General features: G+C 32.8%; 1 protein-coding gene across 6 annotated transcripts in view; it reads right to left on the bottom strand.

Annotated features, from left to right (window-relative positions):
• The window catches only part of LOC131949407 (mesocentin), a 77,885-nt gene that overhangs the window by 31,299 nt on the left and 26,535 nt on the right, over window positions 1-20,051 (bottom strand). For 5 of the 6 annotated variants that reach the window (XM_059311339.1, XM_059311306.1, XM_059311296.1 and 2 more), the window contains 10 exons: window positions 18,541-18,672; window positions 17,440-17,553; window positions 13,039-13,081; window positions 9,160-9,235; window positions 6,461-6,505; window positions 3,793-3,972; window positions 2,759-2,999; window positions 964-1,061; window positions 513-712; window positions 277-405 (listed from right to left, as the gene is read on the bottom strand). In XM_059311339.1, the coding sequence (XP_059167322.1) occupies window positions 277-405; window positions 513-712; window positions 964-1,061; window positions 2,759-2,999; window positions 3,793-3,972; window positions 6,461-6,505; window positions 9,160-9,235; window positions 13,039-13,081; window positions 17,440-17,553; window positions 18,541-18,672 (1,258 nt within the window). The remainder of the gene's footprint in view (window positions 1-276; window positions 406-512; window positions 713-963; window positions 1,062-2,758; window positions 3,000-3,792; window positions 3,973-6,460; window positions 6,506-9,159; window positions 9,236-13,038; window positions 13,082-17,439; window positions 17,554-18,540; window positions 18,673-20,051) is intronic. The other variant, XM_059311323.1, reaches the window with a different exon arrangement.

Genomic DNA, 20,051 nt, shown 5'->3' on the forward strand with positions numbered 1-20,051 from the left:
TTTCCTGTGACTTTATTCCTACAATTCTAATATGAAGGTGATATTTTCAATATAAAAATATTGAAACGAAAAAACTTAACTTGCACGACATCAAATTTATTAGTTATTAGATTGGAAAAAACATGTGAACAGTGGCTTAAATAGTAGAAGAGAAATCTGTTATTTTGCCACATAACTATTTTAATAATAAACGAATGCAAAAACAAACAAAAAAGAAACAGCTGGTGTTCGTTGACTAACGCCAAAATTACAATAAGAGTACAATATTAATTATACCAATTGGTACACTTTTTTTGTCCAATCTGTCATCACCCCACATTTTCTTTGATTCCATATCATTGCTAGATCTTTTGTATGGAGCAAAGAATGTTTCACCATCAAATCCATCTCTGCTATGTTTTCCCACTAAAATTTAAAAATTACTTTTTTGTCTCTATAGTGGAAAGCAATATAATATAACTCCAGATAATGAAATGTATGCTTCTCTAAAGAATTGGAAAACTAAAACTTACGCTCATCCATGCTTTGGGAACGATTGCCAGTGTCATGCATTGTGTTCCTTGCTGGTTGAGAACGCTCAAAAAATGGTGGTGGTCTATCCAACAGAGCAGCATTTTGTCTTGTTTGATAGAGTGTACGCCCTGAATATCGAAATTTGGAGCCAAATCGTGGAAAGGATACATTGTTGGCTGGCTTTTCTGCCTCTCTTAACCTTAAGTTAACATCAAAAGATTATAAGAAGCGAACAATTAGAATGCATCAAAACTGTGATAAAATTAGGATTAGTAATTTTAAAAAGTATGCTCTTCAACTTCATTCTATGGTGTTAATTCTAATTAAAATATTAATGAGCATATTTATTCACCTTTCAAAATAGATAATCTCTTAATTAGTAGAAATAGATCAATTTTTAACAATGTTTTAAAGAGAAAAAAAAACTATTTTAACAAAAAATGTAATTACCTAAAGAAAGCATGATGCTCTACACAGGTTTTCCATAAACGTTTGGCCAATCTGTGGTTATCCAGTTTGAACATGATTGTTGCCTCATTTCTTTCCATCTAAAGTACAATAGATGAAACATGTATGATTGAAATAAAAATTAGAGAACAATGTTAAACTTTTTAAAAAAAAAAAAACACGTAATCATTAGATAACAGCCTTTTAATTGCAAAAAAATTTTTTAAACTTTATATACTTTTTTGAAAGAAAATCTACACTCAATGCAGGAGTAGGCAACCTTCAAAACATAATCTATCAAATATTTTAAAACCAAGCTTGCTCAAACCTACCAGTAGTAATTTTAACGGTTTACTTATGAATTTATTTCTCTTTAAAATAATTAATTTTTAATCTAATTATGTCAAAATTAATAGAAAATGGTTTGTTGAAATGGCTAAAAAATTAATCATAATTCCATCTAAGTTTGTATGTCGCTGCGATCTACAACCCACCAAAGTGACTCAACATTTTATAACGGTTGCATAAACAGTAAGGCTGTTTGTTTGCATATGTGTTTCTGTTGCGTTTGTGTTTCGATTAGGGTTAAGTTTAATTAAAGTTGGAGTTAGGTTTAGGGTTATTTTTTATTTTCTCAAACATCTATATTTGAATATAGGCATTTAATTGGAAAAATAATATATTTCCTAAACTCAGGCAATGCAGTGTATATACTGCTTAACCCACATGTCGAGATTTTTTAGAGATCATCAGTAGTATTTGCTCTGTAGTCCAAGCCCTAGAAAAGCAGGCTGTATGTCCTATCATGGTACTGTCCATGTCCTACCACAGTACACTTTCCATATCTTTTCAATATACAAATATATCATATTTTATACTGTTTATTTGGGGGTAGGGGTAAAGAAAAGAGATGAATTTATTTTTTTCTTTAGAAAGATTAATGTTAGTTGAAAAACAATGGGCACAAACATTACAATCTTTGGAGCTTTATACCAATTTCTGCTCTACTACTACTATGTTATTTTTTATATATAGAAAATGTTGGTTCTCAAAAACAGCAATTTTTGAAAATAAGTTTTTAAACAATTGCTTTTAGTCATATATATTTTTTAAAAGTTATATCAGGAGATATCTACAATCTATAGTCAATTTCAACTTGGACTATCTAAGTTGTCGAACGTAGTGGTCTATGTAAGGTGCTCTTTAAAACAAATGTAGACACTACAGTGTTCATTTGGGAGCCCAGGGCACTCCGGGTAACTTGTTTACTGGGGAGCTGGAGGCCACTCCTGTTGCAGTTTGACAGTTGAATAGAGTACAACCCAAGACCCACTGTGCAGGATTCCTAATCAGTGGGCCCCAGGTTCAAAGATAGCTACAGGGAACTCTGGTCGTCCAATAATTCAGTACTACAGCAGTGACAGAGGATCGATTGGTTAATGATTACAGTAGCCAACCATATCCATAGGGCGCTCTTTGAAACAAACATGGGCGTAATATTGCTCATAGCGTATGCATACGCTAAACAAAAATGTCTGTAATAATTGGATATTATCTGTAACTTTCAATATTATTCATACTTTTTCCATATTTTTATACTTCCTAGACAGTGCTGCTATTCAATTATAAATAATATTGGGCAAAGCAGTTTTATCTGTACATTTTTCAGTATTCATAAATCATTAATAACATAAAAAGATATAAATTAAAAATAAAGTATCTGCAACCTTATGAATAAGCCAAGAAATAATGTTTAGTGTTTACCTAAAATCTTCAAAGTAGTATTTAATATTCTTACCTCTCCAGGTCTGATTTTAATATAAAAATGGTTCCTTTTATATGACAGCTTAAGAATTTTAGGCCAGACAAATCTATTTATTCGGAGTTTGTCTTGATAAATTAGAATACCACTACAGCACACTCCGATCATAATAGCATTATTTTCTGAATCTTTTGCTTTGTGAAGATCCACTCCATACATCGCCAGTTTTTTTGCATTATCCAGAAAGCCTTTCTCTGCCTCATCTGGTGTCTGGCCCCTGAAGTTTAATGAATACAAACCTTTGATAGCTTCTTAAGTTTTTATAGATTAAAACCTTTAGTATATATAAATTAAAAATAAAATAATAAACCAACTTGCTTTCTTTAGTTGGGCGCATTTGATTTTTTAAAAATTTTAACTGACAGTACTTTTACAAAGTTCAAATCCATGTTCAAGTAAGTAAAACGTCGACCCATCTTAGGGAAACTAAAGGCAGCTACGCACTGTGCTGACCACACTATATGCAGAAGTCACAGAAACAAGTGAAATCTACTTACACTTACCCATGGTCATCAGGTTCATAAAAGGTTCTTTACTTTTGGTGGTGTATGAGAGATCTAATATTTTTTTTTTGCAACCAAAGCTTTTATTGAAGAATATGAGTTAGTTTGTTTTCTTATTTTCAGTGCATTTAAAAGCTTGTTATTATAAAGGATTTTGTTTACATTCTGTTTGAATGATACCACATATAACAACAAATATTTGCTTTAAAAGCCAATCAGTGACTTGAAAATAACTCTAAAAGTCTATCTGACCATTTTTATTGTACGATGTAGGCTCTCATTTGTGAAAACAGTTAACAGTTAAAGTGCTAAATGTTCGATTGCTAGTGCTAAATACAAAAGTATCTGGAACACTGCTAGATTAGAAGTGGGGCAAAATTGAGCTAAAATATAGCCTCAAACAGACAAAAATACAGAACAACAAAAGTTAAAAAAGAAATATGCTGAAAACAATTATAATTAGACTAAATAAAAATACAAAAAAATAAAAATAAAACAATAACATACTTGTGCTGTTTATGAAGTTCAGCAATTTTTTCAAGCAAGTCAGGAGTTTGGTTTGGGGCAAAGCTCATATCTTTTATATAATCCCAAGAATGACCATGATCATTTGGGTCAAATTCACCAATGTCTGCCTGCACATTGTAAGATCCTAACAAGGCATAAGTTGTAAAAGTACAAGGCAACCTATAAAGAAATGTTAAAATCAAGTTACCATTTGCTTGTAAACGTCATGCATATTGTTTTAGAACTTTCACTTCAACCTGTCTCATATCATAAAAATTGTAAGTTTACTTGGTTTTTTTTTTCTGTTAGCAATCATACATTTTGTAATTAATTTTTTGCAATTGAGATGTAAGATGTAATGACAGGGATGTGACCAGACCATGCAAAAAATGGAAATATTTTTTTTGGATAACAATCTTAAGTCCTGTCTACATGCAATTTAATGTTTCCCTTATAAACAACTCTGAAAAAAAAAAAACATTTTACAATGTAAGCTAACTTAAACTGTAATGATCTAGTTTTCAAATTTAAATTATACTTTCTATACTTAACCCTTTGACCCTGCAGTACTGCTTTACAGTCTGAACCTTATAATATATCCATGCCCAGAAGTACCGATAAAGCAGAATTAGACACCTTACCCCAGATTGGTACTTAAAATATTTAAAAAGTATGTAACTGGTATTCCTGTCATGGCTGCATCCATGAACCATGTTATCATTTTCAATTTACGAAAGAATATTTTAAAATTCCAAAACCTGCATTCTACGGATGTCTAAAAGAAGGGTCTACCTACACTGTCTACTACTAAGTCAAAATACTTGCGATAATTTATGTGCAAATATTAACTGAAATAATAAAATTAATCTTGTAATATTCCTATTTTTTTTTGAGTCTGTTGTGTACATTTAACTCTGGAGCTCAGGGGCATGATGATTTTAGGTTCAGGAGCTAAGGGTTCAAAGGGTTAAAGATGGCAGTGGTAAAAATGTTAAGTCTTAAACTGTAAAGAGCCTAGATTTAGATTAATTGTCATTTGAAAGTCTTAGTTTATGTGAATAAAATCAACCAGATTAACTGGAATTTGAGGGGGTAGGATATTTATTATAAAAAAGTGTTTTGCAATTAATACTTGAACTGAATTAGCCATTATGATAGCTATGCCTGGTTTTGGAAAAGCTGTAGATAGGGGTCATCCATAAATGATGCTTCTTTGACTATTTTTACCCCCCCCCCCCCCACTCACTCTCAAAAAGTCAAGACTCCCCTTAAAATGACATCATACTTCAGCCAACAACTGCACCCCACCCTCTTAGCTTTGGATTTCTAAGCTTTTTCATTGTGATAGATAGAATTAAAATTTTAATACAAATTTTTACGTACAACAATGAACAAAAATGAGAGGTAGTGCTAAATAAATACCAATATTTCCTAAAGTATTGAAGTAAACTTAATGTACAAAAGTAGTATTGCAGAAGTTATAAAGCTGAATGCATGTGGAAATATAGTCTTGTATGACAATGGGCTACAGAGCCTTAGCGATTTCAATTTTGTATTTAGCGTAAAAATGCAAAGATGTGAAAACTTGATAAGAAGGATAGAAAATGGCACTGTACGGTTCCTCTTACAGGAAACAATAAAAGATGTCTTGTTTTATGTGGAAGAGCCATTTAACTAATAAAATACATGATTTTAGTTGAAAGTTTCAGAGTTTAGAGTTTTTTTATATAAGCAGAAACAATGTATACAAGAAGAAATGCGATAATGACTATTATATGTTAGCTATTAACTGACCAGATTAAGTTCTGTTTGTTAGCCTGTGTTCTCACTTCAAAACAACTCAAAATTTTAACTTACACAAGTCTATTTTGACTCTTGATAACAGCCTACCATCCATTCTTGTGTTTAGTGCTTGAGGCTGGCCACCCCCCCCCCCCCCTCCCTGGACTGGTGGTCATGATGCATGAGGGTCCAATGAGCCATAAATTACATATGTTCATTCAACATCAGTGTTAGTAAAACCTACATGGAACAAAGGGCTTACACATTAAAACATGTGTTGTTTACAGTCCGGTGTAAAGTCTGATGTACCAGCTCAAGCCCACCATAAAATTATGCTACAAGACTATAAACTGACGGTTGGTTGACTTTCAAGCAGGAGAAAGTCGGGGATGGGCCATCGTTCATTCTTCAAACTTACAGTACAGGAATGTTCATTACGCATTGTTTCAGTTTAGTATGAAATTAAACCTAATACACAGTATTTAATAGTTTTCCAATTAGATAGCTAAATGGTGTTACTATCAGAATTAGTGTTAAACCAATACTAGCAGAAAAAAAAATGTAAACTGTCGAAAACGTTTGGTGTCTGGCCTTAATAACATTTGCAATGAAAATTCTCAGTAAAATCACAATACCTAGGCAAGTATATTGATTTAAAGAAATGCTTTAATTTTTAAGCAATTAAAGAAACAAAAAGGTGTTATGAACTTAATGTGACATTTCAATACAAAAAAGTTGATGTGCTGCTCATCTTTTGGTTTGACATTTTAGATTTCAAAAGTAAAAGTCTGTATAACTAAGCAATTTATTAGTAGTGCAATTTAAACAGAAAAATACATGTTATTGAATTATTAATGAAAGTTTTTCTTAAAGAATGTATAGTTACCTTCCACTTAACAAATCTCTTCGAATCTGAAGGACAACTAGCCACCTGCAATATAAAATACAAACAAGTGATAAAGCAAAACAAAATCCTATCATAACACAGCATTAATAACATTCTTTCCTCTATTTTAGTGAATTTAAAAGCTTAATATCTATATTTAGTTCTGTCTTCATGGTTTTACTTAGAGCAAAGCTTATTATATTATAACTAGCCATCATAGACAGGCCACGTACTGGCCTCTGTGAAAAGCCTATCAGTAGAGGACCATGACTTGTGTGTTTATTAAGCAGCATATACCCGGCATGGACGTTTGATTAAAGATCACATAATCCTAAACCCAACTCTAACTTTAAACTTAACCCTAACCACAACCAACAAAAACCAAAACAGAAACGCAAACATAATGTAAACACAAACAAAAACACAAACCCAAACCAAAAAGCAAACAAAAACAAACCCAAACACAAACCAAAACCCAAAAGCAAAGAAAATCGCAAACACAAACATAAATGTAGACACAAACAAAACACAAATACAAACCTAAACACAAACGATAATGCCAAAAAAACAAAACAAATTTAAATGCAAACATAAACACATAGTGCTCACATGATAGCACAGGGCAACAAATCGCACCCTACCTGATTGAACTTAGTAAACGACTATAATACTAAATCGAATGTAGGCGCCACAGCGTTCACAGAAAGGCCCGGGCGTCAAATAGCACCCTACTGGGGTGCCGCAGGACGCCTAGATTCAATTTAGTTAAGGACTATAGTAACCTTTCTTATCCATAGTCTATTGCACTGTTTAAAACGAACATATGTACAGGATAGCCAGCGGATGTGCCTGACTCAATTTAGTGAACGACTATAATACCCCCAGCTTGTCCGCAATGTGAAAGATAAAAGTAAACATAGAGGAAATTTAGGAGCGGCTACTAAACTGTTACTGATTAAAAATAATAATTAGGAAACAGTACGATCAGTGTATAAAATTAATAAAAGGCAGTATTTATCGGTGTTCTACCTACCATGCTAACTATATAATTTTTTTCGAACACCAAAACAAACTAATAAAAAGTATTTTTCTCCCCGATGTAATGTTTTTTTTAAAGGGAAGTCATTTTTTAGTGATCTATAGTGGGAAGTAATTTGTACTCTTTTAATTTTTGTGAAGGATGATACATTTTCTTTGTCTTTGTTCTACATGCCGTTATTTAAAATGATTCGTTTGGAAAATGGAATTTTTTAAAAAAAATATAATCCGTATTAATTTTTTTTAATCATTTATTTATAATCTAAATAAAAAGTGTAATGTTCTTTAAGAATAAAAAGGAAAAAGAAAAAAATATTGTTTAAGAATATTACACTATGGCGATCAAGTCGAGTTTTTTTAGTTTTTTATGTGTTCCCACAGTTTGTCTGCCCGCTGTCTGCCACAGAGCACAGAAATCAGTTTGAGCTTTATATATTAGATTATGGAAAAGCATATACATATTCCATGTCTGTAAGCTGAGACATGAAGGAAAGTCTGTTGAACTATTTCTAGACTTTAGATTAAAAAAATGAAAGCAGCTCAGTCACAGGGTCAAATGGTGTGATGTACCACTTTTGCATTAAAAAAAAGTTTTTCTTAAAAACAATTTTTAGCCTTTATTTTGCGTTTTAGAAAACTGTTGTAATACATTGTAATAGGAATCTATATATATAATTCTCTTCTGGGAGCCGTTAGAAAACAAGCTGCAAGCGCGCGCCTTGCAGTCCCCTCTCTTCCTCTCTATCGCTACCACCCCCACCCCCCTCACATGGTCAGGTGAGTTGTAGTTCACGCTAAATGTTTACAAAACAATCGTAGAGTCGGGTTTGGTGACGGCTATTAGGGGCAGATAATTCAGTTTGAAACTATTTTAAACTTAGAGGAGGTAACTAAGAGGTGGCTGCTTTCCGGGGGGGGGGGGGGGGGGGGAATGGGGGTTTAGTGTTTTAAAGCAAATATTTTCAGTGGCAGCATTGGTACTGTCGAATTCACAAATTATGAATTACTGAAAAGTAGAAAATAAAACAACTAAATAGCGGCGTATGATACGCTGCGGGTCGGTTCGTTGATTAAAATACTCTATGTTGACAGAGTTCAGACAAGATTTTGGAAAAATATCGATGTTTTAAGAAAAATTTATCTGCAATTTTGAGCGGGGGTTGTAGGCAGAGGTGTGACGACATTGGGGGGTAAAAATCGTAAAAAAAAACGTGATGTCATTTATGGATGACCCCTTGGTAGAAATGCCACTTAAATTATAAAGTTCAGAACAATGCCTTTACTTATAGTGACATCACATGATTTATTTACTTTTTATAACAGCAAAGATTTTGTTGCCCATTCAAAAGTTTAACGCATTATAAAACTAATTTTCTGTCTGCCTTAATGACACATAACCAGTTGACAAGTATCCTTAATTGTGCTGGAGGGGGATCCCTTCCAACACTAAAATGAAGAACGAAGAAGAAGAAGAGACAAAAACATGTCTGAGTTGGCGGGACACTGGGCAGGCTTAACATTACATTAATGATATACGGTTTGAGCATTTGCCTTTTGATTTACAAAACTACTTTGTTATACAAATATGTTGGTCACCTAGGCTCCAATTTAGTTTAAATTAAAGTATTTAATAGTTTTGTTAGTATTAATAAAACAAAAACCTTGTAAGACTCTCTCTCAAGTGAGTAGGATCTGGAGGATAAAACTTCAAGGCAAATTCAAACACCCAAGCTCCACCTGAATGATGCACAAGTAAAAATCTAAATTAAAATTCAGGAAGAAGTTGAACTGAAAATTTAAAAAAAAAAACAATAGTGGTTATAAACAAATGAGTAGAAATAAACACAATAAACAATATTCTCCATATGTAGGCCTACCAGGTATGGTAAAGGAAGAGCAAATTCATTGTATCATCTTCTCAGATTTATGGCACGTTCACTAGATTAACTTCTCAATATGTAATTTAAATACCAGTACTTATTGCAGGAGGAGGAGAGACAGACCAAGAAAGACCTGGAGACGTGACCTGGAAGAAGGCACCAAGAAGATTGGATACACCTGGGGACAGTTGGAGAGACTAGCCCAGGACAGAGGCGCCTGGAAAGCTCTTGTCAGCGGCCTATGTCCCAAGAGGGGCGACAGGCAAACCTAACCTGACCTAACTTAAATAATGTAACTAAAACAGTCAGGTTTAATCTTATATTTAAAATTTTATTTGAGAGTTTGATTTACTAAACACCATGTAGATCTATATTCTACTAACAATTGTGCTAACAACCGCTATAAACAAAGAGTAGATTTTCAGTAATAGTGTTAACTTTTAAAAAAACAATCATTACTCATACTAAGAATTATTTTAAAGAAATTGACTATGCTCCTGTGATTTTGATTACAGGGGATGATTCATTCTGATTGCTTTCTTCATAAGTTTATAAAATTTATATATTTATGTTTAACTAGCATGCCTGTCCTGCTCGTTGCTACGATCTAGAAGAAAGTTGGACGTGACCCTGGCTCGATATAATCATAGAATGTCGTGTGCCACCGTGTCAATATTGTAAGGATTATGATGAATGTTTCTTAAAAACAAACGTAGGCACCATAGTGCTCACAGGATAGCCCAGGGCACCAAATCGCACACTTGGGGCACCAGCAGATGCATCCGATATAATTTAGGGTAAAGTTATCTATACTCTATTGCACTGTTTAAAATGAATGAAGGCGCTGTAGCACTCACAGGGGAGCCCTGGGGCTTGGAGTTGCTCAATCGCTGGAGCGCCTGCAGCTGTATCTGTTGCAGCTGAATCCAGTAGTACCCTTTACTCGCTATGCAGACTGAGATACCAAGTGCTAAGATAGCCACTCTTTAACTCTAAGCAGCAAACCATATATAATTAGAAAACTCAAACCTTCCTGGACACCTTATTTAGAAATTTTAATTTTTTTCTCAGAAAACTCATAAGAATCCTCATCAGTCCCTCAAAGATTCATGGTACTAGGAAAAACGGTGTCAAAACATAATTTTTATATACCGTCCAGAGAAAATCTCACCCAGTAGTATTCTCAACAATTACTAGTTTCATTCAGATCAGATAAAAGGTGTAGTAATGAGTAATACATAAAATACAAAGCCAAAAAGAAACCCCAACAAACGTACTTGAATTAAATATATATATATTAATTCGCCCATCCAGCGCATTACGGTGGTCTCAGAAGGAAATCTATTCAATATTTTAACAGGCTCCAATGCATTACCAATCCTGAAATTCTTAGGCGTGTGACCTTGTTTTATAAAACAATGCCTGTGCAAGATTTCTTTGTCATAGAACAAGTTTGCCCACACTAGAGCCCAGTACTCCCCAGTGTAATAACTCTCCGTTATAGTGAGGTAGAACACATTTCTGTGACCGCCCAGGTGTCAGGGACATAGTGGGGAACTCTCAGGAGCCCTGTTTCACTACTGCAGAGACTTTCGATATGATAAATAACCTAAATAAAATCAATAATATTTTTGGCCTTGGATGTAAACACATCTAAAAAAATGTCACACTTCAGCCTACATGTTTTCTTCTTTTACAAACAAATTTTTATCTAAAAAGAGTTTATAAGCTCAAACCTCATAGGAATAACAAATAAATCAGTTAATCTTAAATAGAAATAATAACAATGAACTACACCCCTTGGTATGGATTATGATTTTCCACTGCGGACTATCTATGTGGGAAGTTTTTTTAAAAATATAATCAATAACTGCATGGGTACTGAACACAAACCTTGACAGGTTTGACAGAAAGCACACTAATATTGGCTAAGATGGCACATGTCAAGATCTCAAAACTTGGCTTAAATTACGATGCTTAATCATAAAATTTTGCCAAATATTACATACTTTTTAATTTTAATTACATTGTATTTTAATCTATTTCACTGTTAAGAAGCAAGAATTTAAGCAAAAGATTTTATGCCTAAAATAGTATAGATAACAATTTTCATTGTGTTTTTATTGTTTTTGTTTTTAAATGATTAGATCTACTTTTTCTATGCCGGTTCTTTGTTCTAGTTAAATCCTTAGATAAATTCATCATATTTTTTAATTAGAAAATCTTAGAAGATTTGTCAAGATCATCCAATTGAAAATACATTAAAAAACCTGACTGTTTTAGTCTCCTGAAAACAGATCCTAATGAAAATTAATCATCTCACTAGAACCTAGATTTTTTAAAAATTTAAAACAAGTTTTTTTTATTGTTTGAAAAAGAATTATCAAGGTTTCCCTGTTTGACCGCCCTGGTTTGCAAATGAAATTTTCATTGAAAGAATGATGGACAAAAATAATTAATCAGTAAATTTTCTCTAATTGGAAAATTATGTCGTATTCAAATGAAAACTGATAATGTTGGGACTTAATAAAATTACAAATAAATGTATAATAAAGTAATAGCTGAAACAAAATAATTCATTGTGAGGAACTCTTGGAAGAATGAGGCAAAATTTAAACATAGTTATTTGTTAATGTTAAATTAAATGTGTTTTAACATTAGAATATGTAAATTTTATGAATTTTTCTTTGCATATACACAGAATGTAGATGTTCTGATCAAGTGATACCAACACAAACAAACAATAAATTAATATACAGACTGGTTAACATTCTTGACTTTTTTATGAACATAGATAGGTACCCTTAACCTTTTATTTACTGAATTAAGTTCTGAATGAAATTGCCAAGCAAAAAACCTCACACATTTTCTTAAAATGTCACTTTTTCTCAAGATAGCTCTGATTAGGAACATTTATCTCAAAATCTATTTGAGATATTTCATTAAAATTGTTAAGAGCCTACTTAACACTGCTTAGACTACAATGCGTTCTGAATTACCAAAAAATTCTTATTTTATAAAATAAATGGCTATGTCTACTCGTTAATTTTAAGGCAGATTTAAAGTGTTCCTTTTAAAAATTAGTCACAAAATTAAATTTTTATTATTTTTTAATTGTTGTAGTCTTAAAAGTTAGTATGGACATACATGTGGTTTTTCTGTCTAATACACATTTTCTGTGTTCATAACAGAATGTTGATTGAGCTTTTTTATCCTGTTAACGCAATTTTTAAAGTAAAATTTTAGATAAAACCATGACAAAAATTGTAAAGTAGGACATGTTTTAGACAGATAACTGGTCTTTAAAAATGTTTTATTATTGCCAAATTTATGGGCATAATAATCAGTAGCAAAATCACATACAGTGGGTTTTTAAAATAAAAATGACAAAGATACCGAGAAAAAACCTCTGAGTAATGGTAATACAAATCCAGACCGCATTTGATTATAATTTTTGTTGATTTTGCATGAATCTACTAAACCTTCCACACAATACTCTATCATGGCATTTAGTCAGTAGAGACAAAACATGTATAGGTAACAGACTCAAGTATTATTACATAAAAAATCATGAATTAAAATGTTACATTCTCACTAATTTAAATAACCCTCTTTTTCCGACCTATAAAAAAATTCAATAAAAAAGAAAAAAAAACTTACGCTTCTTCTGTTTTGATATTTTCTTGTCTAAATTTAACCAATACTGAAAGAAAATGAAATTTAAAAATATTCATGTTCAGTTGTTAAACAAAGCTAAATTGTATTTTTAACAAATTTAATAAATAAAGCATTGCATTTGAGAGCCATTTTAATTTAAGACAGTTATGATTCAAATTACTTATTCAGCATCTTTAAATTTTTAACCACAAAAGATACTATGTTTACACATACGACATGTATACTAGACTTTACCTACTTATATGTATACTAAACATGTTATGGGTATATGGAACATACTATGAGTCACAGGGCACAAAACCACGCCCCTAATTGTGTTCTGGACCAAGTTTTTGTTTCCGCTCACTTAGCCAAAACATTTGACATGTTCTGAATTTTTCAGATGAATGCAAAAGTGTCAAAGCGTAGTAAGCGCATCCTGTTTTTAGCACTCAGCTGATTGCAAAGCAGCTTAAAATATACTATACTAACCATGAGTTTTTTAGCAGACTTTAGAAATTGTGTCCTTCTCTATCAAAATTTTTAAAAATAATTCCTTGTTACTTTAATTAAATCAAACATCACATGTTTTAATAAACATTTTTAATATCTAATGGGAGGCATCACAATTTAGCATTTTTTTAAAAATCACACTTGTACTGATTTATAAAAAAGGCAGATAGCAAATAATAATTACTTAGGTTAAATGGGAATTAATTAGGTGTCATAGGCTCTACTCTAAAATCTAGAACTACTTCTATTCTTAATAACAGACTCATCAAATGGATGACCCTTAAACCCCGTGTATCAAACAGGATTTATGTTTCAACAATGAGATCTTACTAAAGCAAACACTAACAAGGTTAAATATGAATGTTCTTTTAGTAACTGAATTAAAACTAATGGACATTTATTTTGTCAGTTTCCAGTGGAATTTTTTTTTTTTTTATAAGGAAAGGATGCCACTCATTTTTTAATGAATGCTGAAATTCAATACCTGATCTTAACAAATCCTGATATCAAATTTTCAAAAATTTTTAATCCTGACACTTTAACGTTGCTCAGAGAAATTTTCTATTTAGCAAGTTCCAGGGACAGTATAGAGATTGAAAGTAGCTGCAAAATGAATGAATGAAATCACGCTTATATTGATTACACTAGGCTAGCCTAGCAGTTTATAGTGGATATTGTACGCATGCATAAATATGCAAAAAGCTCTGGAGTCTTTATAAAATAACTAGCTGCATCCCGTGCTCCGCCACAGTAAATCTTTTTAAAATGTACCAACTTGGGAACAGAACAAAACTAAACACAACACAAACGAACGCAAAAAAAAAAAAACAACGAAAAAAAAAACATAACACTCATAACATAAACACAATTTAAATGCAATCATAAAGGCATATTACTCACAGTCTAGCCCGTAGCGTCAAATCGCGCCCTTTCCGAGCGCCGCCGGACGCTTCTGACACAGTGAATGACTATAAAACAGACGCGCAGCGACCCTTTCCGGCGCCCGGGGAAAAACTTTCGATTTGACTTCCCCCCCCCCCCCCCCCTCAAACTTACGATTTGCACCCCCTCTCCTCAAAATTTCAATTTCCACCCCACCCCCTTAAACTTTCGATTTGAAATTCCCCCCGCTCAAACTGTTGATTTGCACCCCCTCAAACTTTCGATTTACACCCCCCCCCCCCCCCCCCGCAATTTTTTTCCAACCCACTTTATCAATTCACGCATTTTTTCCCCAGTACTTTGAATTTTAAAAATTTACAATAGAGTTTCATAACTAAAACCATTGCGCACCCACAATGAACGTGGTGACGCGTCTATAATAGTGCTTAATAGTTGATTAAAAATTATAAGTAGTAAACATTACATTCAGTGAATAAAGTAAATAAAAGATAGCCTTTTATCAATCAATGTTAATTATAATATTCCAACAATAATGTACTCTTACACGTCTGTATAATTTGTATTCACATTTTTCTAATTATATTATTCCAACAATTATTCCGTCTTGCAGATTCTGCATTCACATTTTTAGCGTGAGTTCAATTTATTTTTAAAATACCTCCCTTGGCAAAATTACTAAACAGTTTAATTAGATTTTTCTAACCTACAGTTATTATGTTATTAAAATGTATTCACTTTTTCTAGGAATATTAACGAAAACAATATTTGACATTGATCCTTTTAATATGTTTTAGCAATGTGCGTGTATTTATTATTTTCTTTACGTTATGCAAAATTGTACAAACAGTGGAAATTATAAAATAGCTCTATGCCACTATATAAACAAACCCTACTCTAATACCTATAATAAGACACTGCGGTGCACTGAAAAGCACTGCGTGGTGCGAATGTTTACTTTTATGGTTCCAAAAGCTATAGCGATGACAGAAGGAAGGAAGGAAGGAAGGACTGACACACGCTCAGCCCGCTTATATTATAGATGAAGTAGGAGTGATCTCCCCTAAACTTTCTCAAATAATATATAATGCTCGAAGGGAACCATGGAACACATGCATATGGTAAAAAACTCGACTGAATCGCCATGGTGTAATATTCTTAAAGCTTTAAGTGTTGCTTTTGAAATAAAATCGAAACTGATAATTAAAAACTCAATATTGATAACTTTTAAACTAGATATTTATTTCTCAACTTATAATTTTGATTAACATACAGTGGGAAAAAAAACTGTACTACCCTTTACAAAAATTCCACTTTTGTTTTAAAAAAGTATACAAATTACATCCCTTTGTACCAAATGCAAATGTGAATTACAGAATAATAAATAAGCGCTTTATTAAAAGTTTGTTTTGATGTTTGTGTTTTTCTTTGTGTTTGTATCTGTGTTTCCTTTTCTGTTTCCGTTTGTGTTGTGCATTTGTGTTTATGTTTTATGTTTGCATTGATATTTGCATTACGTTTACGTCTGTTTTTGCGTCTGCATTTGTGTTAGCGTTTACGTTTGTGTTTTTGTTGTGGTGGTTGTGGTTAGGATTAAGTTTACAGTTAGTTAGGTTCAGGGTTATGCATCTATATTTGCATACAGTCATTTAATCAAAATATTAATAGTTCCTATACCCGTGCAATGCTACTTAAAAAACACACAAGTCACTGTTCTTTATAGCTAGAACTTTTATAATTATATAGAGGCCAGTGCAGAGCCTGTCCTGGACAGCTAGTACACTTATATTATAATATAACACTACGTGGCAAGGCAACTCTAGATATAGACATGAGAATAGAATCTCAAAGGAAAAAGAATAGCGCACCAAGTGAACAGCAAACGTATGTACAATACGATGGAATATTAGTACTTTATAAATTCACTAGCTGCATACCCATGCTTCGCCACGGTGAATCTTTTTTAAATGTACCAACTTGGGAACAGAAAAAAACCAAATACAAACACAATGCAACCCGCACACACAAACGCAAACACTATCAAATTACGCTTTCACAGACGTCCATGCTTTGAGAGAGCCTATCGCACATTCTCTAAATGTATCCATCTTTTCTAAGCGAAAATTTATTTGACATTGATCCAATTAATGTTTTAGCAATGTGTGTGTATTATTTTCTCCGCATTCTTTTGTTGACGTAAGCAAAAGCGTAAAAACTTTGACGACTATCATTACATAAATAGACACCACTTCATACCTCATAATAAGACAATGCAATCCAAGTAAAATGAACGGCATGTGTTGTTTAATTTTTTGTTTCTAGATTCTAGAGCGATGACTGACTGGCACACTACCTGGCCGCTTATATAATATATAAATGTTTTTTTGATAAATCGGAAATAGCGTCAAGTAATATTTCCAGTAAAAGGAAATGACTCAAAATTTGACAGAAGGCAGAGAATTAGATCTAAGTAAAATTTCATCTATCTATCTGAAACAATACTTAAGTTATAGTTTTGAAACCCAAAAGTAGAATAAGTTGCACTTCCTGTTAAAGGAAATCGCTGAAAAGTTGATATAGAGCTACAAATTTGATATAATACTGATATATGAAATTTCATCCATCTAGCTGTAATGATAATTAAGTTATTGTGTTCACAGACACATATCCACACACACATAAACACACAGAAAAAAATGCAAAGTTATGTTTTTGTGACTCAGGGAGACGTAAAACGCCAAGATTTATAAAAATCTCAATTTCCATATTTTGCAAGATTACAATACTTCCTCTATACTTGTATACAAGAAATTAAATGAAAATCAAATTTAGCAAATTCTAAAAGTTAAAACAAATTGGGATTCTCAAATCAAGTTTCATAGATAACCGGGAAAAGTGGCACCTCTGGAGGTAACATTCACTTACCTCTTGGTTAAACTAAAAGATGCTTTTTTTTTCACAGACCTTATTATATGGAAAAAAAATAGTTACCTTAAGATGTGTTGGGCCTCTATCATCTGTATAGGTAAGTCCAAAATAATCTCTTTCAATTAGATCAAGATGTGTACAAACTGTGTCAAACAGAGCCCGGCCAACATCATTTTTCTAAAAAATATATTCATGTTCAAATGTGTAATATATATATAGGGGCTATAGGAGAAAACTTGTTTTGAAATTTTGAATTTAGGAAATATAGAATCAATGCTCTTTTATTTAGAGGTTAAGCTATGAAAGTTTTGTGCAAAGTACATAGCATCAGACATGCCTACCCCTGGCGACCAAACAATAGTCATACCAAAAAAGAGAAACTTGAAGGCAAAAAGAGGAATATACAGTCAGTTATTTGATTGCTACTTTTCTAAGCCAAAAATAAATAATCAAAATAGTGCTTAATGTCAGCTTACATTTTTTTTTAAACGTAGGCTAACCAGACCCCCTCCTCCAACCCCCCCCCCCCCCAATAAAATATACTTTAAACATTGAATAGATTTAACAGTTGTTTATGCTATCATAGATTTTTGATGATCCATACCTTGCTATGCACTAGTAATTTTTAACAACTTAAGGACAAGCCGACCTAGTTACTAAGTTAGCTGTTAGATATTCTAGATCTAGAAATTGGCATGTTAGTCACAATTTTATGGTATTTTCCTCCATACATTACATTTAATGCATAATTTAAATCTGCAAATGCCACAAAGAACATTTATTTCTAATTCTACAAGAAAATATTGCGGTCGATATTAAAGAAGCTTAATCTATGTTCAGCAGCTAATTTCTCTACATTAGGCCTCTATATATTTTATCAATTGTAAGTACACAAGAAAATGGAAACGTGGCAAAGGAAAATAGTCATATTGTTTTTCACTGCTCTATTTATTTATTAGTTTTATAAATTAATTCTATGTGTTCACTTCACTTATTTTTTTAAAAGGAAGATAAACTTAACAAAAACAGTATGGTAAAACAGGACACACTTTAGGTGGGACGGTAGGCATGTCAGTGGCAAGTTTCACAAACCATATATTGTTATCATAGCACATTTAAGTACTCAGTTATATTTAAATGAGCTGCAATTATTTATAAACATACATCAATAGAAAATTCTTTGTTTTCTCCATCTAGTAAATACACATTGCATGTAACTGTTTTACCAGAAGCTTTAGGGGGTGGTTTTTGTGGAGATTTGTTACTCATTTTTCTTGGACTTTTGTCATCTGTTATCTGCAAAATGAAAAAAATAAGGAAGTTATCAGTCATAGTTAAATAATTACCTCCCCTGGCATAATTATTAAACATTTTTATTAAACAGTCTTGTTTGACACTACTATTATTAAAATTAATCCCTTTTTTAGGAATATAAGCAAAAATATTATTTGACATTAATATGTTTAATATGTTTTACCATTGTGCAGGTATTTAATATTTTCTTCACATTCTTTTGTTGAAGTATGCAAAAGAATAAAGCTTTGTCAACTCTCAAAAAATTAAAGTCTTTACATAAGTAGACCCTACCAGTAAAATCACTGCATGCAGTGTTTACTTTTATGGTTTCAAAATCTATAGCTATGACAGAAGGACGGACTGACACACTACCTGGAAGCTTATATTAAAGACAAGCTGCATGACCGTGCTCCGCCATGGTAAATCTTTTTAAATATACCAACTATGGAATAGAACTTAACTAAACCTAAAATAAAACACAAACGCAAACGAAAATGCAAACACAAACACAATGCAAACACAAATGCAAAAAACTACAAACGTAAACACAAAAAATGCAACACGCAAACAAACCTAATCGCAAACAATACAGCATAACATAAACACAACTTAATTGCAACCATAAATGCATAATGCTCACAGTCTAGCACGGGAGCGCCGGCGAAACCGCCTGAATATAATATCCCATCTTGCCCATAGTCTATTGAACACACTAAACCGAACATAGATGTCATAGTGCTCACAGGGAGGCCCGGGGCGCCAAATAGCTCTCTTCTGGATTCGATTCAGTGAACGACTTTAGCAACCCTTCTTTTCCATAGCCTATCGCACTGTTTAAAACTAATGTAGTCCCATAGCACTCACTGGAAGACCCGGGGCGCTGTAGGATGCCCTGGTTTTGATTTAGTGAACGAATTAAGTAACCCTTTTTTCGGGCAGATGAGGCTCGTTAGCTTGGGACAGCCACTCTTCTAGGAGAGACAACTCCAAAATCAAACAACTGTTGCCTTGTAGTTTGTTCTTGGTTGGACAAAGGCTATGGAAGCAAATCCAAAAAGAAAAGCAGGCTGAAATCGGAGTCAATGGCCTCAATGGCGCATAACCAGTTGGCACGTAATGCTTAATTGTGTTGGAGGCGCGGTCGAGTCGGCAAAAAGCTCATGGTTGATAAATTCGAACAAAGTTTGTAGTTCAAACCCCCTTCAACACTAATAATTAAGAACGAAGAAGAAGAAGAAAAAGTAACCCTTTTTACCCACAGCTTATTTAAAAAGAAAGTATGCACTATAGCGCTCATAGGATAGCCCAGCACGCCAAATCGAACCCTGCCAGGGCACCAGCATACACACCTAATTTAGTGAGCAGCTAAAAACCAGCTG

Source organism: Physella acuta, unplaced genomic scaffold (genome assembly GCF_028476545.2).
Source record: "Physella acuta isolate Inbredline_101_S28 unplaced genomic scaffold, ASM2847654v3 ptg000061l, whole genome shotgun sequence".
Classification (NCBI taxonomy): domain Eukaryota; kingdom Metazoa; phylum Mollusca; class Gastropoda; family Physidae; genus Physella; species Physella acuta.